This window comes from Lepisosteus platostomus, chromosome 13 (genome assembly GCF_059453375.1).
Source record: "Lepisosteus platostomus isolate fLepPlt1 chromosome 13, fLepPlt1.hap1, whole genome shotgun sequence".
NCBI lineage: Eukaryota > Metazoa > Chordata > Actinopteri > Semionotiformes > Lepisosteidae > Lepisosteus > Lepisosteus platostomus.
Genome location: NC_142623.1, coordinates 14,342,316 through 14,366,343, shown reverse-complemented (window position 1 = coordinate 14,366,343; position 24,028 = coordinate 14,342,316). Strand labels below are relative to the sequence as shown.

Below are 24,028 nucleotides of genomic sequence, written 5' to 3'. Positions count from 1 at the left end.
GATGCTTCATCAGACTCTTGAGTGGAAGAAGTTTTTTTTTAAGTTTCTTATGAAATGCAGTAGTGTGAAAGAGAACTGCCCCAAACAGCATTACTTTGCTTTTCATGACTTCTCTCCAATCACAATCAGAGGTTCTGCTGCAGGGCCCGTGGAACCAGCCGGCTCTGATGGTACACATGGCCGGTCTTCTGGTTCTGCTCAGCATGTTCAGTCACACAGCATAACTCTAACACCTCTAACCAGGCTTTGAGGAGATCTATTGGTATTTTCCTTTCATGAGGTGAATGTCTTGCGTAATCAATTCTAAAAGACATGAAGAAAAAAAACTATACTTGTCTAAATCATAAAGTAATTAGGTTAATTGTTTAATTGACTTCTGAGGCTGGAGAAGACACCAGACCCTGAAGGCACTGGGTTTGAGAGACCTGCTTTGAACAGACAACTGCAACAGTGCTCTTAATTCACTGCATGACTTTCCCACATCTTGAGCCCTGTTATTTACAGTAGAAGAGAGCCAGGCGTCTTCTCCGAGATCTTCTTGCCTTCGTTTATTGTTCACTGTTTTTAAAGAGCAAAAGCGTACAGATTGGTAACGATGCTCACAGATTAACAAGACAGGAGATCCAAAAAGGAGAACCCCCTCCAAATTCAGAACACAGATTTATTTAATCAATTCTTTGCAATAACAAAATAAACACAGATTGGAGACAGACTCTCTGGTGAGTGAATTCAGACAATTTCACTGGCATTCAAGAAGCAATACACAAAACTGTTTCATCACAGCCCCACTCACAGGGAGCTTGTATTCTTATTTCTTCAATAAATACTAAACCACCCTAAATCCTTTTTTTATTTTGAACTGTTAAAAGTTAGATAAAAAAACATCCATATCTCACACTTACTTATTGTCTTGATTCACCGTTACTCAAACATCCTCTGAATAAGTCACAAGGATTCAGTTTGTTAATAACTACCATTGATCTGGAGTTGGCATGTACCACTGGAATGTGCAGGACAATAGCCGGAGGTGTATGCTAGATTTACAGAGCCTGGCCTCATTAGAATGAGCACCCCCCCCACCCCCCCCATACAGAATGTGTCCCAGATACAGGTCTGAGTATGAGCACCAAAGCCTTTTCACTGCACTTTTAGAACAGCTGATTCTGTTTGCTCCATACAATTCCTTTGCAACGCGTCACAAATCCCCTGCTGCAGTTATAGGAATCTGCCATTGACAAGACTGTCTAGGTCAATCCCCTGAGCAAGATCCACAGGCATTGCCAGGTGTGTGTTAGTGCCACCTGCCTTTTGTGGCCCGTGTTGTGTTCCAGTTGTTTTTGCTGCTCGTTTTGGTACCGCAGGGCTCTGTAAATCTAACTTCCCAGTGGAAACCGCAAACCCAGGAGTTGCCAATTCCCTTAGAAGTGATCAGATCAGATCAGGAGGGGGCATTGGGAGTTAATCTGTACTTGTTGCAAATACCAAAAAGCTAAAAAAGACAATCGTCACACAAAGCTATCCAGATAGTACTCTCTCTTCTACTGTTTCAAAATCATTACTATAAAAGCTCTGGTGCATGGTTTCATTAGCAGGACATAACCGCGTAGCATTGCTCAGCTGGGGAAGGTTAAGAACTGTACGATTCAGCATGGGGGCATACAGCCATGATGGTTCCAATCTCAGCTAAATCAATCAGGACAAATAAGCTATTTTCATCTGTCCTGACCCAGGAGTTCTCCAATAGCTTGTTTGCTCTTTTATATTCCGGTAACAAGGCAAAAACAAGACTCTTGTCTCTGACTCCAGTCTTTGGGTGATTCCGAGGTCTTACACTAAATTCTAATTAATCCTGTCCCAGTCTCGGGCCCCTGTCTCTGAATTCAGAGGAAGGTGGTGGTCTCCGGGATTCAGACTGGCCATCCCAGCAGGCATGATCCCTGAGTTAGTTTTGGTCTGGAATTAGCTAGGGCACAGACTCAGAAAACAGTAGTATGGAACGGAGTGCTATGGAACAGAAGAGCCTTTTTCCGGCCAGGCCATCTCTTGTGACAGTCCTGCATACCCTGAACAGAAAGAGGACAGACCCAGGCACTTGGTCACAGGGTCACAGATCATTGGACAGGAAGGTTATAGGACAGAGGGAAGCAGTTACTCAGTCTACTGCATTCTGCACAGATCACGAGACACACAGAGATTTAGATATATTTCAGTATAAGCATATATATTTAGAATTTTATTTTTCAATTTCAAATAATAAATATGTACACCACAGATTTGATTAAAGCGTGACAACAGGTGAACAATGATAAAAAGACTCTAAATCTAAACAGGTGGCTAAACTGCTTCCTTCATTATTGAGCTATTCTTTTTCTTTCCTGATCACTGGCAGCTGCGGGACCTTTTTGTCATCATTCTGGTGTCCTGCACATACCCAGTCCTCAGCCAGGGGTTAAAGGTCACTGTTAATCTAGACCCAGGGTGTCAAGAGTCCTGGAGGGCCCAGTGTCCTCTGGGTATTGTTCCATTGAGCTCTCAGGTTATTATGGAGCATCTAATTATGTCAATTGGGCAGCTCAACTGTGGTATTTCACACGTGGCTTCAAAATATTTTATATAGGGAACTGTCGTTTTAATGAATTGAATATTCTGAGTTATGAACTGTAAAAGACGTTAAGGAACATCCTATACAATGCATAAGACGGTAACAAGGTTAAGTGTTTAACAGACAACTCGGGTTGACACAAGAAGCAGGAAGAACAGAGTCCGAGACCCCAGATCTGGTCTGAACAGAATCCCAGGCATTCTCATACACCTTCAGTCAAGGGTTCAAGGTCACTGTGATCTGAGTTTATTAAGACTATTATTTGATCAGCTAAGCCATTGGGAGCTGGGCAGGATGGAAATCTGATGGCTCTGCCCTGAAGCTCTTCCCGGATCAAGATTTGAGATGAGGAAATAGGGTGTTTCTACAACACCGGGGATGCCAGCACAGTGTTAAAAAAACCCTGACAATTACAGAAGAAAGTCGGGTCACAATTTTGAAAAGCAGAGACAAAACACATGCCGAGTCAAAAACCGGGGCCAGAAGGAGCTCTGTAAAGCAACGCACTTCGAGAGATCCGCTCATGGACCGTTGTTATTTTTCAAGGCTTTCCAGCTCTTAGATCAAAGGTCTCTTCTCAAAGATTCTTCCTAAAAACTCGTATTGAATCTATTAATATTGTATTGAAAGAGAACAGGAAAGAAATCGGTCCATCGCATGCGAGGTCGAGGGAATCAGATGACTTGATGTCTCTTTCTGGGCGCGCCAGGCCGGAGCAGGAACACGCTCAGCCCTCGACTGTCTCGATCTCACGACGCGCTGACCGACAGGCACGGAAACTAGGGAAGCAAGTGTGGGCTCAGCCCTCTTTTCCCCTTGAAGAGAACGGTTTGAACAAGAAGCTCAAGTGGTGCCTTCAGGCTCGATCTGCGGCAGACAAAAAGACTTGCGGTGTTTCTAAGGCACAGAGACGCATTCACGTTTGCTCGTGGTGTCACGGCCCGATAGCGGTGAAGACATTCCTTTTCAGTACGGACAGACATGAGCCGAGAGGGGCAGAGACAGAGAGGTGTGGTAGAGGGTTAGGGATCGCAGTAGGGTTAGGGTTTGAGATACGGACAGACTGTATCTCCTCTCCATCAATCAATGAACAGAGAGGCACAGAGACAGAGACAGAGACAGAGTCAGAGACAGAGACAGAGACAGAGACAGAGACAGAGACAGAGACAGAGACAGAGACAGAGACAGAGACAGATTTATTCAGGTCTGGGGGAAAGGTTAGGGTTTGAGTTACAGACAGACATGAGCAGACAGGTGTAGAGACAGGTTTCTGCAGGTCCAGGAGAGGGTTAGGGTTGGGGTTGGAGATACAGACAGAAATTAATACAGAGGTACAGAGACAGAGACAGGTTTATTCAGGTCTGGGTGGAGGGGGGGCAGAGAATTTTGGAGAGGAGATCTGGACCGCGGGTGTGAAATCCTAGCTGCAGGATTTGGCGGGAGCCTCAATCCATCTGCTGAGGCTGATCCAGCTTTTTCAGGTCATCCAGGAAGTGGGTGGGTGTCAGGATGTGGGTGGACCCTGTGGGAAGGGAGGAACAGCATCAGACCAGCTTATCTCCTCCAGAAGACGAAGAGCAGGAATGATGTAGGTTAGGGACACATTTGAGATCCTGGGATCAATGAACCAGTGAGCAGCCAGACACGGAGTACCATACTGTAAAGGAATTCATTCAGCCATTCAGGACTCACCCATGAGCACTTCCCACTTGTTGTCGGTGGCGCGGGTCACCTCATAAGCCGCACGCAGCTCGGAGTGTGCCATACCGCCAATGGTGAAGACGATCAGCCGCGGCCCAGAGCGATACTCTGTTGCCGTCTTGTTCTTGTGCCAGTGTCCGAACCGGGCACTGCTGTTGCCGGGAGAGACAGAGATCCAAGTCAATCAATAAAGTACCGGCCCGTCACAATGCAGCCTAACTGAGACTGATGAGTGCTCAAAACATGGGATTCGGAGAGATGACACAATATGAATTTTCCTTTCTCCTGTTCATGAAAGCACCACGGATTCCCAAGTTATCAGCATGATTCACAAGATTTCACGAGGGGCTCTTGAATAGACACACTGCCGTGTGTCCGGGTGTGGGCCCGGGTTCAGGGATCAGGAGAGAGGCCGAAGTCCCAGGCTCTTACCTCACGGCAGCCTGCGTGGTGGCCGTAGGGATGGGGTCAGAGATAAACGGCCAGGCCTTCCTGTCCAGTTTGTCCTCTATGGCGTTCTGTAGACAGAATCGTTTTTTTCAGTTCAGCGTGTTTACAGCATTTCGACACTTCTCTGTGTACGCATCAGTCATTGGTTGATGAAAAGAGAACAAGGAGAACAAGACTTGACTTGCAAATAGAATAAACACAGGAAGTGAGTAGATCCTGGCCAGCCTGCTCCTGACCCCTCTGTGCTCACCTCCATCACGTCCTTGATGATGGGCGTCCAGCGGGAGAGCTGGTAGGTGCTCTCCCTGCGCTCCTTCCTGTCTGGTAAGGTGTTCCCGGCGTTCGCCCCCTGAAACACACACACCGCTTTCTCTCAGCAGGTACATCTGAACATCTGTCCACACCAATCTACTCAACACAGGGAGCGTAAACCCAGGGAGCGGCACCTCAGGGCACTTACCCCAGCTATGATGGGGCAGCCCAGTTTCTGCAGGTTGGTGATGATGTTGCTGTCCTGTTGGATGTTGGCATGCTGGATGAGCTTGGTGAGGTTCTCCTCAGCGATCCCTATCGATACAGACAGCATTAGTGCCCGAATGACACGAAAACCACACCAGAACATCTCCTCTCGCTGCTAGCAGCCTTGCTATTCTACATTACACTCACACGCCAGTATTACACAGCTCCTCAAAACTAAGACAAGGGTGATCTCTAGTCACCAACAGAACAGGGAGCAGGGACAGAAGGTCGGGGGTGAGTGACCTGATACTGTCTGTGCTCAGCAGCAAGGAGGGTGATCCAGTCCTGTCTGGGCTCGACAGGAAGCAAGCAGGGTGTAAAGTTTAGAGAAAGGTGATCCAGCCCTGTCTGTGCTGGACAGGAAGCAGGGTGTAAAGTTTAGGGAAAGGTGATACAGGCCTGTCTGGGCTGGACAGGAAGTAGGGTGTGAAGTTTAGGAGAAGGTGATCCAATACAGTCTGGCCTTGACAGCAAGCAGGGACTGACGAACCTTTTTTCTTCAGGAAGATGTAGAGCAAGATGATGCGGATCTTGTCGTAGGGTTTGATCTCCGCATTGAGGAGCACGGGGACGATGGTCTTCATGGGATCCTTGATGGGCTCCCCCTCTGCATCTTTTCCCATTGCCAGATCCTGGGAAACCACGAACACGGGGTGTGACACGAAACAAATAAGAACCACAAGATCACAAACCAGCTGGAGTCGGAATGGTTGTACAGAAGTGGACTATTAATAGACTCAGAGATCAAGAGGATTCTGTCGTTGTCTCAGTGGTTCCCAGCTCCAGCTGCCTGTGAAGGGTAGGCAGGGGAGGTAAAGGATGTGCAGTAATCCTTGATGCGCTGGAACATCAGGCACACACTGACTAATCTCAGTGACATAACTGCGCCGCGCTGCAGAAGCCGAGCTCTACTGGGAGGAGAAATGACAGCAGCTGGCTAAAAAACATTATGCCACACGTTGTAAATTAAAAAAAAAAGGATTTTAGACTGAAATCTAGGAGCTCTTTCAAATCCCCTACTGCACAAAAAAGCCTGTGGCAAACAACTTAAAGGCAGCACCAAGAAACTTTAACGCTGGGAGAACAAACACAAAACAGAAAGTAATTTCTGGAGGGTGACTATCTTGTGCTGCTGAGGCACTTGCTCTTGAGACACACACCGCCTCCCCTCCCCATTTAGTGGACGATGAATTTAGGGGTACAGTGTGTGAAGCCCTGTTGAAGCTAATTCTTGCGGCTCACACAGTAACTTGGGAGAAGGGGGTGCCCGGCAGGTTTTCTCCAACACCATGGTATCAATTCCAAAAATATTCCAAACCCGGGGACACTGCCCGACCCCCCCACTCCCCCAGTCTGGGCCAGTCTGGGGTAGCGGGCTGCCACTGACCTGCTCCACTTCGCACAGCTTGTCCACGTTGCTCCTGAATTTCTTCATGCAGGCCTCGGCCAGGTGCAGGTGAGTGGAGTACTGGAACACAGCAAGGCCAGCGTCAGACACACACAGCATACCGCCTGCACACCCCCCCCCTTCCGACTCGGGGCTACAAATCGGGGTTATATGTATTCTATTGGCAATCAATTAAGTGCAAACTGGGTTTCTGTGAAATCTTAATGAAGTACTGAAAAATACTCCAACAATTACACAAACCCCACCCAACCTCAGCTCCTAACACGATCACTTTATGAGACGAAGTCACATACAAACGTACAGAATGATCTCAGAAAGCTTGAAAAGATTTGGCCTCTGCTCTCCCCTCCTGGCCAGGCCACTAGATGGTGCTGCGATACCAACCCTTTATGATGCACATACACAGTACATATACAATGTATAGGTATAGTATATAATGTACATGATACATATAATGTCATGCATATCATGTAAGCAATATAATAATATCTATTAATAATATCCTGCACAATCAAAGAATTCAGACAGAAAGAAAAGGTAAAAAGAGCTGAATCTTAAATATCTGTCCTGGGAAGAACAGCTCACTCTGAGAAGCTGTCATTACCGCGACTAAAGCTGTCTGCTCAGAGGACACGAGGGTGGGTGGGTGGGGTGATATTGCGGAGGTGGGTGGGCATCCTGTCAGCAGCCCTTTGCTGGCACACAAGCCGTAACAAAGTGCAGCGTGGCACCCTGGAAACACAGGGCTGGGCGTCTCCTCTCCTGAAGACTCCTGGTTCTGTGTCAGTCACGGCTAAACCCAGTACCAGCGAAAAGTCAGAGCATCTCACAGCACAGCTCACCCCGACCTCCAGCAAGGCCTGGGGGGGGAGGTCTGTTAAAGTCACCCCAATATTTGTCATTCCCAATGTACCTCATCGATTCATTATGGAAACTAAATTCACTCTACGTCACACAGATCTGCACGTACGGCGAGCTTTGTGGTGCCCAGACGACAGGCACTCCCGTGTATTGAACCGTCACCCCGCGGGCCTCAGCTTGGCCCCCCCTGCTGTGTGCACCTCTCGAGGCCTCTGTGCTGCGAGAGCCCCGTCTTCATCTCAGCGTGTCTGCGCGGTCCTATCACCACAACCGGGGAGCCCAGTGCTGGTGCACAGCGAAGCGCTGCTCACAAGAGGCAACGTGCGAGTGTGGGTGTGGGTGTGAGTATGAGTGCAGAGCCTGCTGGGAGGTGATAAATGCAGCAGAACCAGCGGACAGGCTGCAGACATCTACAGTGTAAGAATCGCAGCGCACTTGTCTTTTCTGCTTGTTGTTGTTTATGAGCTACAGGTACATACATGTGACTGAACTGTATGTTTCGGGAATGTGTCTCATGCTCATTGCATTATTGCTTATGGATATTAATTACCTTTTATAAGTCATTTCACTGTAAGCTGCTGTATGCCCAAACAGAGCCTTGTAGCGGAGTCCCTGAACTGGTAACAGGGACCCTCTGTTAGTTGTTTCCAGTGCGATGGGGAGGACCGCTGACTCCGTCTGTAAAGGTAACTCCAATGCCCCCCAGTTTTCCACCCCACGGCTCTTTGCGGATTTCACTACAGCAACGACCTACCGTGCTCAGCTCCTTCTGGTACTGCGGCATCTTCTTCAGCATCTGAGACAGGTCTTTGATGTTGGCCTAGGACAGGAAACAGCACCGTGAAGTCAGCCTGCCAGACGACCTCTGACCCCAAACACAGCAACAGCATTCCCTGGGTTTCAGAGCCCCCGAGCCCTCAGTGAAGTCAGCAAGCAACGTCGCGGTCTGGGCAGCTCACCTTGTCGGTGTTCATCCTTTTGCCCTCACAGAAATTCTTCAACAGCTCCGTAACTTTCCTGCGACAGAACAAAAGATGTCTCAGAGATGCCAACATTCCTGCAAACACCTGCACTGCTGCTTAAACATCCCCTATCCTTCCATGTTCTATCTGCTTCATCCAATTCAGGGTCGCGGGGAAGCTGGAGCTGACCCCGGCTAGCAACGGGCGCAAGGCAGGACACAAATTCAGTCCAGTGCCCCCACGCTGGGAGGCAGCAGTGCTAACAGCAATCCTGAACACTGTCCCACCGTGCCACCTGTGACCTTATCGAGGCACTCCTAATTGAATCTGGGTCAACCGCAAATCACCACCGTTCTCTTTCTATTTGTTGTTACTCAGCACAGCAGGTAAGTAAGGAAGCTGGAGAAAGTGGCTTTGTTCCTCCATGCACGTACAGGCAAGCGCGTGTTAGTTTTGTACAGGAGGCACATCGTGAGGTGAGTCCCCTGTCCTTCTCTCCAGGGCTTCCTGAAGGACAAAAGGTTGGGAGAAGAAAGAAGGGGCGAAGAAGAGGTGCAGTCGGAGGACAAAGGTGAGGAGGAGGAAGGGCAGAAATGGGAGGAAGAGAGTGGAAGTGCAGGAAATGCAGGAGGAGGAGAAAAGGGCGAGGAAGAGGAGGAAGGGGTAATGGAGAGCAGGAAGGGGCAAGGAGGAGGAGGAAGATTGGGAAAGGACTTGCTAACGTACTTGGTGACGTCGGCGATGTGCATGTGTCTGAGCTGGACCCACAGCTCGTCGTCCTCTTCCAGCAGGACCTCCTTCTCTCGGGACTCCCCGATCCCCGTCGTCTCGTACCTGTCAATCAGACACCCCCCCGAACCAGGCAGCCAATCAGCTGATGAGCCAATTCAACAGTCAACCACATAACCCCCTGGCCAATCAAAAACAGTCTAATAATCCAAAACTCAATCGAAACCATCAGTCAACTGACAAAATCACTTATAATCCATGAGCCAGTCAGCTTATCCATTAAACATGAAAATCAATTAACACATCAACCAACCTAACCATCAACCTTCAATTTATATAGCGCCATTTCACTATTCCCACAGCCACCAGATGTCTTTTGTTCTGTTGTTACAGACAAGGATCTACTCCTCCTGCCCCTAAGACGAGTCCCATCTCTTCCAGTGTTCATTCTTTCTGAGCCTTCACTGAAGTACTTACCTACCAGTACATAATTAAACGATCTGCTCCCAATCTTAACACCCCCTTAACGAGAAACACTCAGCCAGCCAATTATCTGCTTTTTAACACTTTGGAAAAAGCTGGAAACAAAGACACTGTCCTACAAATTAATTTAGCTTAATAAAGGCCTCGATTGCAGGTCTGCAGTCTTCACAAACCCCACATTGTATCCATTTTGGACAGAAATATTTCAGTGGTGCTCCAAAGTGTTTGGGAAGAATATACCCCAGGTCCTGAACTAGCCCTCTGGCTGCTCACAGGCAACTCCCAGATTAACACAGGAAGAACAATCAGCACTGACGTTCGCAATGGTTGTGGGGAACAAATTATTCTCAAAGTGTGGACATCTGCCATTGTGCTCTGTTTCGAGAGCTGGCCTGATGAGATGAGCCCAGTTACAAAGAAGAGAATTCGTTTTCTGTAGGAAAGGGGTTCTATAGGACCTGGGGTCCCTTTCTGTACAGATCTCTGATTATTTCACACATCCAAATGGTCTGTTTTTACTTTCATCATAGATTTCTTCTCTTTTCTTATTTCAACAAGAAAACGGCAAGAAGACCTAAGCAAGCCTGAGCTGTTTTGTTCTGTGGCTGACCATGTGTTTTTGTTTTTTGGTGTTTCTATGTATTTGTGTTGTTTTTATGTTGCTTAGTTTTTGTTAGTCTTGTTATGCTGACAAGGCACCCTGCGGGAGAGCCGGCCGCTCAGACGCACTCGCCCTGACCGGACTCACTTGTAGATGTCGTGCTCAATGTCCAGCAGGTCGTACACCATGGCCTGGAAGGTCAGCTCGTGCAGGATGGGGGAGATGGGGTCGTAGCCGCGGTCCACGATCAGAAGCTGGGATCGGGCCTTGTCAGCACCCTGACAGAGAGAGAGAGAGGCATACGAGGCAGGGATTCAGGCACACGGCACTCCGAGGCCCTGCAGGCTCGAACCGCTGCACAGCCCTGCGCAGATCACAGAGAAGAGGCAGAAAACCCAGGAAATTTTGAAATCATCAGCTTGAAATCTCCAGCACCTGGTGCTGGCTTCCAAACAAGAGCCTTGTGCAGCTGTTAAAACCTGAAGTGGATCAGACTGCTGTGCACAGGGAATCAAGACTGCTAACCCTATATAACCTATAGTGGGTCACACTGCTGTGCAGAAGGAGTTGGGATTCATAACCCTATATAAACCTTAGTGGATCAGATTGTTGTTCATTAATGGTTTGACTGAAAACACCGTAAAACCTGGAGTGGATCAGACTGCTGTGCAATAGAAGCTTTGATTTGGCTTCCTGACTACTGCAGAGTGCAGTGTACAGCTGGGCACTGTCAGTGTGTTGTACATCAGTGAAGTTGTTAGAGCAGGCAGCTGCATCAGCATGCAAATTGCAAAAGAACCAGTAGAGGTTACCACAGCCGAGACTTCGTATATTTCACGGTCTCTGCTTCCCAGCAGGGTCCGGATCACCGTGTGTTCCTTTGTACTTCAGTGAAGCACAGAGAGACGCTCGGAAAGTGGCAGTGATTTGCATTTCCATTGCTGAAACTGGGCCTCACACACTGTAACCTGCTGCCACACTCGCTTCTGCCATCTTAAGAATGTGGAAACCGGAAAAACTGGATAGATTTCTAAAAACATTGCTGTCGCAGTACTGGACCAGCAAGGAAGGGACTCCCGGCCAGGGACCTTCACACAGACGGGTCAGCACAGTTAAGGCCGGGGTTATGGACTTAATTGGGAGGCTGTGGGTCCAAATCCCACAACTTCCAAATTACTGCTGCAGTCCTTTTGAACAACGTCCTTTACCCAGACTGAACCAGTACAATACCCAGCTGTAAAAACAGGCAAAAATGTCATTTGCTTTAGATAAAAGCATCGGACAAAGGAGCCTTCATCAGCACACTGACACTGAATACTAATTATACTGTGACTACGGACAATCTGCCCGTTGAGGCAGCTTGTTCTGAAAGGGTCTGGGGCTTGTGGAAGTTCCCAAGACGGAGGAAGCAGACAGAGGAAGGGAAACCAGGTACAGTACGTGCCTTGGGACATCCGCCACCAGGAGAGAGCGTGAGCACCGCTTAACAGCAAGAGAGGAGCAGACTGGAAAAGAAAAAAACAAAGATGAAAGCGAAAGAAGGAAGAAGCACAGAGAAACAAAACCCACAGCATGCAAGAAGAGCAAAGGTCAGGCAAGGTCAAAGGTCAAAGAGGGCGGGCAGAGAGAGGCTCTGCTGGCCTTCGGCTGGCCCAGGGATTGGCCGACAGCCCACCGGAGCCATAACACAAGTGACAAAAACCTAAAAATGAACAATTGTTTTCCTTGCATTACCACAGCTGGTAAATGGCGGCAATTACCCTTCAAGATCGTAATAACTCAGCTTTATTTCAGCAGATAAAATATCCATTTCCCTGCCCGTCTGTTTCCAAAAAGGATATAAAAGCCCAAGCCCACCCGAAGGAGAAACACCGTCTCGCCAGCAGGCAAGGTGATTAAAACCACGCTGACACATGAGACTGTGAGTCTTCTTGATCCCACAGGATGGGCTTCTCCTTCCTACGTTTTCCATGGCTTCTCCAAGCCCGGCAATCCAGCTTGTTTCCTTTATTTTCCCCCGGAGTCTCTTGACAGCGAAGCCAGGGGGGAAAAGGAAGGCCAGGACACTCCGGCGCGTGGTCGCCTCACCTCTCCCATGCTGGGGTTGTCCGCCTTGTGGGCTTTCAGCCGGTCCAGCACCATCTCGGCGAAGGCCGCGTTGTCCTCCGGGCCCCTGGGGGAAGACGCACAGAGAAACGTGACCCGGGCGTCACGGCTCCAATGCCAGTGCACAGATCACACAGGGCAGAGCAGGCTCTGGCTTACTGGCCAAACACTGTGGCCACCCCCTCTCCCAGGTCAAACAAACAGACTGTCCGCTGAGACAAGACTTCCTGGACTTCAGTCCCACATAACCCACACCCTCACGCCGGCTCAACAGAGCGCCATCCTGCTGGCAGAACGGGGACAGAGCTGGCCTTCGATATTTTACCCAGGATCCCACTGCCGTGTTCAGGGGGGAGGTTTGTCCCTGTTATTAGGGGCTCCATCAAAGCCCCCTACAATTTCCGACGTCCGTCTCTGGCCAGCACACCATCCACCCATTTTCTAACCTCGGTATCCAATTCAGGGTCACGGATGGAGCTGGAGCCTACCTCAGCAAGCAACAGGCACACGGCCGGGTTCAGACACGCACACGCACACACCAGGGCCAGTTTTCCTAGAAGCCAACGAACCCACCAGCATGTCTGTGGACTGTGGGAGGAAACCGGAACACAAGCACACCAGGAGCTGGTAAACCCTGGAGTGGATCAGACTGCCGGGACCCAGAGAGCAAGAAGCCCAAGAAGCCAGGATCCCTCTAAAGCTAGCTAAGCCCAGTGACTGGATATGGCTGACCTGTGACTGGTGAGCAGCACCCCCCCAAGTTGGAAATGGAGAGCTCAGTGAAAGCCCCCAACTCCCCCTAATCTTTCAGACCAGAGTCTCTCTGACTGTGCGGAATTACATTCCCAGGAGGCACACCAATGAGACACACATCCAGGGGGCCACTCAGACAGGCTGGTGAGCCTCACTGCATCCCAGCCCCCCCCCAGGGGCCCCAGAAGCTCACACTCATTTCTGCCCTGCCTCTGCCAGCTGCCAAGTCACTCTGTCATTCTCCAAAGCCTCATGTCCTAAAATAACTCCTAAGAAAACCACAAAGGTGCAATACTGGAGGGAAGAGAGCATGGCACTAGGAAAGAAAACACTTGCAAGTTGACCGGAGGCACAATTTATCAATCATCTGGCCGAGACCCACACAAGAATCTTGTAGCTGATAAAACCTGGAGCTGATGACACTGCTGTGCAACGGGAGCCTGGCTGACAGCAGTGTTAAACATGGAGACGAACAAACAGGCTGCTGTGCACTGGGAGCCTGATCGACGTCAGTGTAAGAGCTGGCATGAAAGAGACTGCAAGGGGTCAGAAGAGTAACAGTGTAAACATGGAGCAGAACAGGCCGTCAGTCTTGGGGACTGAAACGAGGAGGTCAGAGTTGAAGAAGGAGAGTCAGCCTCGGCCTGTCCTACTTGCGGTAGCGCACGGCGGGGTACTCCTTCAGCGTGGCGCAGAGTGTGGCGATCTGCTCGGCCAGGGTCTCCATCAGCTTGGTCTTGTTGGCTGAGGAATGGGGGCTGAAGAAGGTGTGGAAGGAGCCCGGGCTGTCCAGGGAGAAGACCTGGGAGGACAGAGGGACAGGTCAGAGGTCAGGGCTGTCCAGGGAGAAGACCTGGGAGGACAGAGGGACAGGTCAGAGGTCAGGGCTGTCCAGGAAGAAGAGCTGGGAGGACAGAGGGACAGGTCAGAGGTCAGGGCTGCCCAGGGAGAAGAGCTGGGAGGACAGAGGGACAGGTCAGAGGTCAGGGCTGTCCAGGAAGAAGAGCTGGGAGGACAGAGGGACAGGTCAGAGCTCAGGGCTGTCCAGGGAGAAGAGCTGGGAGGACAGAGGGACAGGTCAGAGCTCAGGGCTGTCCAGGGAGAAGACCTGGGAGGACAGAGGGACAGGTCAGAGGTCACGGCTGACCAAGGAGAAGACCTGGGAGGACAGAGGGACAGGTCAAAGCTCAGGATGTCTGGGGACAAGACGAAGACCTGGGAGGACAGAAGGACAGGTGAGATGCCAGGGCTGTCCAGGGAGAAGACCAGGGAGGACAGAGGGATGGATCAGAGCTCAGGCTGTCTAGAGAGAAGACCAGAAAAATCCACCAAGCATCTCTGTGCGTTTCACTCCCATGTGCATGAAAAAAAAACTTATTTTAACTTCTGGGACGGACTCCTGAATGTCTTTTAAGGGGAAGCTGAAAAAAATTCTCCAAGACCACGAATTACAAAAAGCAAATACCCCAATGTGAGACGGCTGTTTCTGCTCATGTTAGGACCAAGGGAGAGAAGAGTCCGGAGTGAAGGCAAGACAGCTTGGAGGGAGAGAGGCTGGAATCGGTGCAGTGCACAGAGAGGGACACACGGCCTATAGTTTCACCACTCGCACCTGGGACTCCTTGGGCAGGAAGGCCACATTGATCTCCTTCAGGGTCTTGATGACTTTGGACACCCGCGACTTGCCGATCTCAGTGAAGAGGTTATCCGGACAGACTGTGGAGCGACAGGAACACGTTGGCACCAGGCAGTGGATTCAGCTCCCAATTCCTTTTCTGAAAACCCCAATCCACCCCCAATTCTAGTGTCAGCTGGCTTCAAATCAATTTCCAAATCAAGTTCCTTATTCTTTTTTTGCATTAAATCCAAATCCCCATTAACAATTTCTTTTTGCAATTAATTCCCAAGGTCAATTTCTGATTCATATTAAGGATCTTTTCAGAATCCCTTTAATAACATTAGTTCCAGAATCACAGTTCCTAATTTGTTTAAAGGCTAATTCCCTCTTTCTTTGTTGGTTCTGTACATCAATCAGACACAGCCGAGTTTCAGCAGAGCACCAGTGTCAGAGATCAGGGCGCTGCTAGAGAACGGAATCTTACCATCAGTGAAGAAGACGTGAGCCGCTTTGTAAGTGAAGGCCGTATCTCGGAAATCATTAATCATCGCCATGACAGACTGGGACACAGAGAGAGGAGTCAATACAGACTGGAAAATATAGCACATTAACACTGCACTGAGAGAGAGGGGTTCATACAGACACACTGACTGGACACCACAGTACATTAACACTGCACTGAGAGAGAGGGGTTCATACAGACACATTGACTGACTGGACACTACAGTACATTAACACTGCACTGAGAGAGAGGGGTTAATACAGACACACTAACTGGACACTACAGTACATTAACACTGCGCTGAGAGAGAGGGGTTCATACAGACACACTGACTGACTGGACACTACAGTACATTAACACTGCACTGAGAGAGAGGGGTTCATACAGACACACTGACTGACTGGACACTACAGTACATTAACACTGCACTGAGAGAGAGGGGTTCATACAGACACACTGACTGACTGTATTAATAGGTAATAACATTTAAGATTTGTAATATACCACTCTCACTTCCACTCCCACTCTATATGCATGAAGGCCTTGTCTGCCTCCCTCCAGGTCCCCTGGGAAAGACAGCGCCCCCTACCTTCTCAACAGGGGAGATGAGATAAATGGCCTCCAGGCTGGAAATGGGCTCCCGGCGCTTATTGATGTCCTCCACAACTGCAGAGCCAGAGAAAAGACACATGACTCCTCTCCGAGACCCTGGCAGGTCCCACATCAACCCAAAGAACTTCTTACCCATAACCCCACTGGTGTTTGCAGTGATACCTGCCGGAGCTGGAGTCACTAAGGGCGTGTTTCTCACATGTGGGCTTGCAGGGACCGGACACAGGATGCCCCTGCGTGTTAGTGTTCTTTCATGCGTACTAACTAGAACGGGACAGCGACCTCACGTGAGAAAAGCGTTCTGTACAGGATTCTTTGGGACATTTCTTTTGGGGTACTGCAGCTACACTTCACTGCTATAGGGGGATACTCCGCCTCTTACTAGTGATTCCTTCCGCCATGATATCAGACATCTTGCAGCAGGACGAGAGGATCCTCATACTGGGGTGGTCGACGATCAGGACCTACAGAGGGAGCAGGAAGGAGAGAGAGGGGCTAACGAGACCGAGCAGCAGGCGGAGGGCTCGTCCTTCTGTCCGCGAAGCAGTACTCAACGAACAGCCCCCGTCAGAAAACCCTTACCTTCCATTCTCCCTCCTTCTTCACACTCCTAATCACGCCGCTCAGGATTTCTGATGGACAAGAGCAGAGAAAAACAAACGTTACCTGGGTTTTGTTTCACCCAATGGGCTGCACCCTTAAAGCCGGAAAAATCATTTCTGACAAGGCTCTTCCTGAGAGAGGGAAAGAGAAAGAGCTGGTGAAAACAGCACAAAACCCAAGGGAAGCCATTCTAGAACACTGGTGCCATCCCAGGACAGTTCCGGAGAAATGGCGCCATCCCGGAACAGTTCTGGAACACTGGCTCTGTCCCGGAAGACTTCTGGAACAACGGCGCAGTCCAGGAAGAGTTCTGGAACAGTGGCGCCGTCATTTCTTGAACACTGGCACAGTGCCGGAACAGTTCTGGGACTTTTCGAAACTTTCAAAGAAGTGAGTATTCTTGGAATTAGACAATCTGACAGTCTCAGTGCTGTTTTTATCTGCAGTGTTAAATACGGTTTCACAGGACACTGTTCTGCAGAGACTGTAGAGCAGGGGGTGAGAACCTGGTGCATCTCCTGTGAACAGACAGCCCTAACACACTGCAAGATAGCTCATATGTGTTGGATCTCAAGAAACACCTCAGCAGAAAAAATGAATGCAAGTTAACATCTGATATACTGTAGAAGCAGATTAACTTCTTGGCATATAAGAATCTAGACCCCTGTGACTGGGCTGTGTCAGTGTACTGGACTCCACAGGGACTAGAAGAGTCTAGAGCCCTGTGACTGGGCTGTGTCAGTGTCCTGGACTCCACAGGGACTAGAAGAGTCTAGAGCCTGTGACTGGGCTGTGTCAGTGTACTGGACTCCAGAGGGACTAGAAGAGTCTAGAGCCCTGTGACTGGGCTGAGTCAGTGTCCTGGACTCCACAGGGACTAGAAGAGTCCAGAGCCCTGTGACTGGGCTGTGTCAGTGTACTGGACTCCACAGGGACTAGAAGAGTCTAGAGCCCTGTGACTGGGCTGTGTCAGTGTCCTGGACTCCACAGGGACTAGAAGAGTCTAGACTATAAAGGCTATATGAGACTATATGAATGTTTCAATCCCCACTTTCATTTGCTTAAGAACACAGACACAGAAATGATTCTGATTACAGCATGTTATCAGCACACCTGCTTTACCTGGTTGTGTTATTATCAGACTGCAATGCGGTGAGGTCAAATAACTTAATTAACCTCAGCCAGCGAGGGGCAGCAGGCCTGCTATTTAAATCCAGCAGTGCTACGCGCTCTCCGTGACACTCTCCCGACTCGGTGCTTGACAGCTTTTTATGTTGGCAAGCCTGCCGTGTTTTTTCCCAGCCCGCTCCGCAAATTCGATTCCCGCTGCGTGGATTTTAACAGAGAGCACCCCCTGCCCTCTCCATTCTGTTCAATGAATTTCAATTACTCCCCTCAGAAGGCAGATACAGATTTCCCAACCTAAACACAAACAGGCTTAAATTCTCATTTATATAACCCTGCTCAACAGATGATCCTGTTGTGCGAATATATAAATATGTGTGTATATGTGTGTATGGTTTATTTGTGTGTTTTTTATATCGTGTGCTGCTGCCAAACAAATTGCCCCTCGGGGATAAAGATTCTCTCTGACAATAGTCGCCCAGCTGCAGAGCGGCTCTGGGGTCACCAGAGTCCAACAGGGGTCCCTCCTGATGCCCGTTTGTATTGTTTCTCTCTGATGTACCTCTTAATGAGGTCAAATCATGGTAGGATTTCTGCCTCACCCACTAGATCGGCCATACTGGAAAACAACTACTTGTTATGGTTCGCCTTTAATTTCCATCCCGTCGGGGAAACAGGGAGGAGAGTTTCGGAGCAACAGGAGAAGCAGCAAAACAAAATTCGTTTTTTTTATTACTAGATTTGAATTTTTTTTTTAAAGCACCTGTTTTAGGACAGCAAGAATAGCACTGGGGCGGTCAGATTTGGTCTGCTCGATTTCTCAGCAATGAGATCTATCAGATCTACTGAGACCAGGTCTCCTTCTCCACACTCAACCTCCTGGAACAACCCCAAACAGATTGAGATTAACTCAATTTGCTAGAGCCCAAATCTCAAGGAATGATAGACTCTGATTCACTCTCCATCCAGAAAAGCTGTCCCAACTCTCATCACAGGATTAGTAGATTTAAAAATCAAGGCCAGAGGAAAGAAGGTTAATCTAAAACAGGGGCCCACTTGGTGACAGGCCTCTCTGATTTGGGTCAGCCAATGAGAGAAAGTGCAGGCAAGAGAATGGATCACGTCCAGCTTAACAGAGTACAGTAGAACAACAGTATAACAATAGGGGCTGCAATCCCAGTGGTGTAGAACCCTAATACAATAGGATCTCCAGTCCCAGTACAGTAGTCCTGTTATAATAGGAGCTACCATCCAAGTACAGTAATCCTGTTATATTAGGGGCTACAGTCCCAGTGCAGTATAACAGTCCCATTACAATAGGATCTACAGTCCCAGTGCAGTAGAACGGTCCTGTTACAATAGAGATAGTACTGGACTGTTCCTTTATAACAGATGTGTAAAAGCTACCACTATAGCTACAGGGTTCTCATATCACAACAAGTACTGCTACTCTCAATAACGACAACAGGCAACAAACCCCCTTCTCAGTGGCAGAGAGCTCTCTACGTGCCTGACAGGGAGTTCTGGCAGAACCATTACGCAACACCTGTAATTCTGGAGTACCCTTCACTGGGTCCCTCTGTCACTGCAGCCTGTCCCACCTGCCCAGACTCTCCGCACACACCTGCCATTCCAGACCTGATGTCACATTCCACAGCAGTTAAGGGACACATACGTATTAGTCCCAACCAGCAGCGAAACACATTCCAGTAACACTTGAGAAAAACTCCCACTCCACGAATGCGATCCATTTCAGGTTTTACCAGCTGCAGAGTGTTGCCACAATGAAGTATTACAGTGCTGTTGCTGCATGTTGCTGTTGTGTACTGGGAATCTGATCTACCTCCCCGAACACATACATTTCCTGCTTTTCCACCCAACCTCTGTCTGGAGCTCATCTCCCAATTAGAGAAATCATTGTAGATTTCTGACATGTCCCCATCATCATTAATGACCATCCTATAGTGTCCACAAATTTCTTCACGTTCTTGGGAATAAACACAAGTTACAATCTTACGATAAGTTACGATCAACACGGATCATATAAGGTGCAACAGAGGATGTACCTTCTCAGGAACTTAGGAAACACGGAGTGAACCAGCAAGATCTTGGCCAGTTTCACACGGCCATTATTCAAAGTATATCGACAGCTTCCATGACTGTTCGGTTTGGGAATTTAGACTGCTCTACAAAAGGAAAAATGGAAAGAATTGTACCCAGGGCCTCAGATATAACAGGCTGTGAACTCCCTTCCTTTTCATGCCTTTGCACAAGCCGCACCTCCAGTCCTGCTTACGAGATTATTTCAGACCCCTCTCACCCAGCTCGTAATCTTTCTCAGCTCCCCTCTTTGGGAAAACGTTTCACCCTCAGCTGTGAACTCTCCGCCTTCAGCCATCTAGCCTCCCGTGAGAACCTCCTTTATAATTCTGTTGCCGGCTGCACGGTTAATGTTTACCTATGCATGTGATTGGCATTGTGCTGTGCTTGTGTTTTCATTTCAGTGCGTATTATTTTGGTATATTGTACGTGTTGCTTATTGAAGGAGCGAAGAATAAAGCAGAGAAAACACCCAGCAGGAACAAAAGTGTGGAAACATAGAAAAAACAAAGTAGATTTCAACAGGCTGGTGAAAGAAATGAAAAACAACACAGAGGAAACAGAGGAGCCTTCAGTTGAAGAAGAGTGGACTGAGATGAGCCACATCCTAGAAGAGGCTGCTACCAGGGTGTGTGGAAAGACAAGAGGAGGCAGACCGAGGGAAAATGAAGAGTAGTGGTGGGATATGGAAGTTCAGGAAACACTGAAGGAAAAGGAAAAAGCATACAAGGCACTGAAAGATGGCACTGGAGAATTACAAGAATATAAGAGACTAAAGAAGGTAGCAAAAAGAAGTGTAGCAAGAGCAAAGGAAAGAGCCTGGAAAGAATGGTATGAGAAACTTGAAACAAAGGAAGGAGAGGACCAAATCTACAAGATTGCTAAACATAGAGCGAGACAGAAAAAAGATATTATCCGGGTGGCAGTACTCAAGGATGGAGAAGGCAGAGTCTTGATTAAAGAAGAACAGATCAAGCAAAGATGGCTGGAGTACTTCGAAAATCTGTTAAATGTAGAAAATGAGAGGGAGAACCTAGTGGAGGCAGACGTAGTGTGTGGACCAATCCAAGAAATTTCAGTAAAGGAAGTGACAGAAGCTATAAAAAGAGATGAAAGTGGGCAAAGCAACTGGACCATCAGGAATAGCAGCAGAACACTTTAAGAACCTAGATGAAGAGGGGATTCAGTGGCTGACCAGATTGCTAAACAATATTGCAAAGGAAGAGAGAATTCCAGAAGAATGGACAAAAAGCAGTATGGTTACCATCTACAAGGAGAAAGGAGACCCAACGGAGTGTAAAAACTATAGAGGAATAAAACTTCTGGAACATGGATTGAAAATCATGGAAAAAATTCTGGACAAGAGACTCAGGAAGATAGTCAGGATCCACAACTCACAATGTGGATTCTCAGTGGGGAAAAGCACAACAGATGCCATTTTTGTGATGAGACAGTTACAGGAGAAGACACTAGAGAAAGGAAAAAAGCTGTATGTGGCCTTTCTGGACTTGGAGAAGGCATATGACCGTGTGCCCAGAGAGGTGGTGTATTGGTGCTTGAGGAAGAAAGGAGTACCAGAAAGCATGGTGAATTAAATTCAAGCAACCTATAGAGATGCAACTACAAAGATGGTAACACAACGGGGAGAGAAAAGAGTTTGAAATCACAGTTGGAGTACACCAAGGGTCAGCACTAAGTCCTTTCCTTTTCATAAACATTATTGACACACTGACAGAGGAGGTAAGAACAGAAGTGCCTTGGGAACTCATCTTTGCTGATGCTGTGGCACTGATGGCAGATTCAGAAGTAGAACTACAGGAGAAAGTGTTCAAATGGCAGAGGAGTCTGGAAAAGGGTGGACTGAAAATGAATGCAGAAAAATCTGAAATAATGGTAATGGAGAAAAGTGGAGATACAATGACCAATGTTGAGGAGACAAATGGAGGAAAACTGAAACAGGTTGATGGCTTTAAATACCTTGGATCAAAACTGGTAAAGGGAGGAGAAACACTGGAGGCAGTAAAACAAAGAGTGGAAGCTGGATGGAACAAGTGGAGAGAAATAACTGGAATAATCTGTGACAGGAAAATTCCTAGAAAGTTAAAATGCAAAATGTACAAGACTGTGATAAGACCTGTACTACTATATGGAGCTGAATGCTTGGCAGTTGGAAAGAGGGAAGAGAACTTGATGAGAAGAACTGAAATGAGGATGTTGAGATGGATTCTGCAGATTTCAATGAAGGATAAGATCAGAAATGAAGAAATCCGTAGACGATGTAGGGTGGTGGATGTGGTTGAGAAGATGCGAGAGGCGAGGTTACGGTGGTATGGACATATCATGAGGAGGGACGCTGAGGAAGTAACAAAGAGGGTAATGGAATTTGAGGTGGACAGTAACAGGGGAAGAGGCAGGCCTAGAAAGAGATGGATAGATTGTGTGAGAACAGATATGGAGGTGTGTGACGTGAGTGAGGAAGATGTGCTCGACAGAGACAAGTGGAGAAGAGCAACCAAAGCAGCTGACCCCAGGACAGTCTGGGACTAAGACTGTGAAGAAGAAGAAGAAGAAGGTGAAGAAGAAGAAGGTGAAGAAGGCAAAGAAGAAGAAGAACGTGTTGCTTATGTGCTCCATCAGTGTTATTCTGCTGTACCGAAAGCAGACACCGCCAAATGCTGTGGTGTGGCAATAAACATTTCCGTATCTATGAATCTTCTGTTCGAAATCCCAACTTCCTGTTCTCCAAAGCCGGCATACCGAACTGGGATCGCACAGGAACTGATTTTTTGTTAAGGATGTGGTGAGGCACTAACTGAAAATTAAACTTGTTAGAGTATTTACAAAAAACCAGGAATCAGATATCTAAGTACAGAAGGGAGTAAGAGGGTGGGAGGAGGTGCGATTAGTCGACAGCAGAGGGAAATAACGCCGCTCGCAATAACGGTATTGCAGCAGAGTCCGGACCACTTCCTTCTCTTCCAGACACCACCCCGCAGTCTGCGGGTCTCCCCCTGCACCAGCACGCTAGCCACCGCCAAGACAGGTGTTCAGGTTTCCTTTCCACCACCAAGACAGGGGAAAGTTGTTCATGTCACTGTCACTCGGGTGAAATCGTCCGAATACCGTGTATGACATAAAGGTCCATAAGCACAACACCGAACACCTCCGTCCGTGTCACATGACGGGTCAGGCAGGCGGAGCAGTTCCGCGGACGGTCACACACACACACAATATCAAAAATGACAGCCACACACGACGCGGAGTGACCACGGCGAACCGTCTCGAACCCAGTCCGTCCTCGGTAAATTACACCCCCCGCCACGGGCGGACAAGTCGCGTAGCGGGTTTTAATCACACGCTCCTCCGCGGCGACCCCACTGAACCCCACTGTTCCCTGCGCTCACGCCCGAGGGGCTGGACACTTAAAATTCCCGATTTGGGGGCCATCACCGCGGCGGCACACTTCCTGACTCTTCGGGGCTCTGACGTGCAGAAGATTTACTCGGGCGTTGACGTACGCGACCACTGTAAATACTGGATATACTGTAAATGAACCAAACACTTAAACAGAAATCACCGATTCTCCGCATTGCCATTCGCCAGTTTCAGACAGTCTTACTCTGGGATCACCTTAGCTGGGGGAGATACCAGAGTGAGATGAAGATCTAACGAAGATCTACCAATTCACATCATTAAATTACTTTTTTTCCCCATCAGTTAGCCGGTATGTAAATCCGAGCAGCGCCATGCATCTCCTTACAGACAGCGAGTTTCACCGGACCCGAGTCTAATTCAGAAGACGAGGAAACTAGGTTTGAAATAACAGTCACTGCCGCAGACGCCGGCAAGTGATCCCTTTTGAGTGAACTGAAAAGCAACGGCTATAGAATACGTGCCTTTAAATCTGGCATTTTTTTAAAAAAGTAAAAAATCCACAAATTCAGAGGATTGTCGAGATACGAATGTTTACAAGTGACGCAAGTCTTTCCTCACTTCGCTGCTGTATAAAGTGATGTATCGACCACTAACAAACGCCACTCTTTAACCAGTGCAACAGAAACGACAGACAACTTTCTCCTCCATGGTTTGTAAACTTGTTTTTTTTTACTTACTTTCCCCGACCACTGCCTTCAGCCCACTGGGAGCCATCTTGACACTTCCGGGTTTCGGGCTCACAGCTGGAGAAAGTGAAAAGCAAACCCTCTGACGGTACTTCCGGCGGCGGGCGTGACGTCACCGGTGCCATTTCGTTGATGGAATTAAGACGGTGTTGGCCTGGATACACATGCAAAC

The 24,028-nt window shown here is 48.4% G+C and overlaps 1 protein-coding gene across 1 annotated transcript; it reads right to left on the bottom strand.

Moving 5' to 3' along the window:
• Positions 1 to 647: 647 nt before the first annotated feature.
• stxbp2 (syntaxin binding protein 2) lies at positions 648 to 23,971 on the bottom strand. The gene is made up of 19 exons (XM_088603379.1): positions 23,848 to 23,971; positions 16,490 to 16,539; positions 16,290 to 16,371; positions 15,885 to 15,961; positions 15,278 to 15,353; positions 14,788 to 14,891; positions 13,829 to 13,977; positions 12,405 to 12,489; positions 10,464 to 10,594; positions 9,230 to 9,337; positions 8,501 to 8,558; positions 8,296 to 8,361; positions 6,660 to 6,740; positions 5,763 to 5,904; positions 5,214 to 5,320; positions 5,004 to 5,102; positions 4,736 to 4,821; positions 4,295 to 4,455; positions 648 to 4,124 (listed from the first exon to the last, which is right to left on the bottom strand). Exons 1-19 carry the CDS (start codon positions 23,882 to 23,884, stop codon positions 4,048 to 4,050), a joined length of 1,776 nt encoding a protein of 591 aa, XP_088459505.1. The 5' UTR covers positions 23,885 to 23,971; the 3' UTR covers positions 648 to 4,047.
• Between the last annotated feature and the right edge of the window lie 57 nt (positions 23,972 to 24,028).

Bases quoted from the DNA above. Each gene is read 5' to 3' on its own strand.
- stxbp2 (XM_088603379.1), bottom strand. From the start codon at position 23,884: ATGGCTCCCAGTGGGCTGAAGGCAGTGGTCGGGGAAA. The intron at 9,338-10,463 runs GTGAGTCCGGTC...TCTGATTGACAG, and splicing joins ATTGAGCACGACATCTACAA to GTACGAGACGACGGGGATCG. The intron at 4,456-4,735 runs GTAAGAGCCTGG...TCCCGGCAACAG, and splicing joins ACCACGCAGGCTGCCGTGAG to CAGTGCCCGGTTCGGACACT.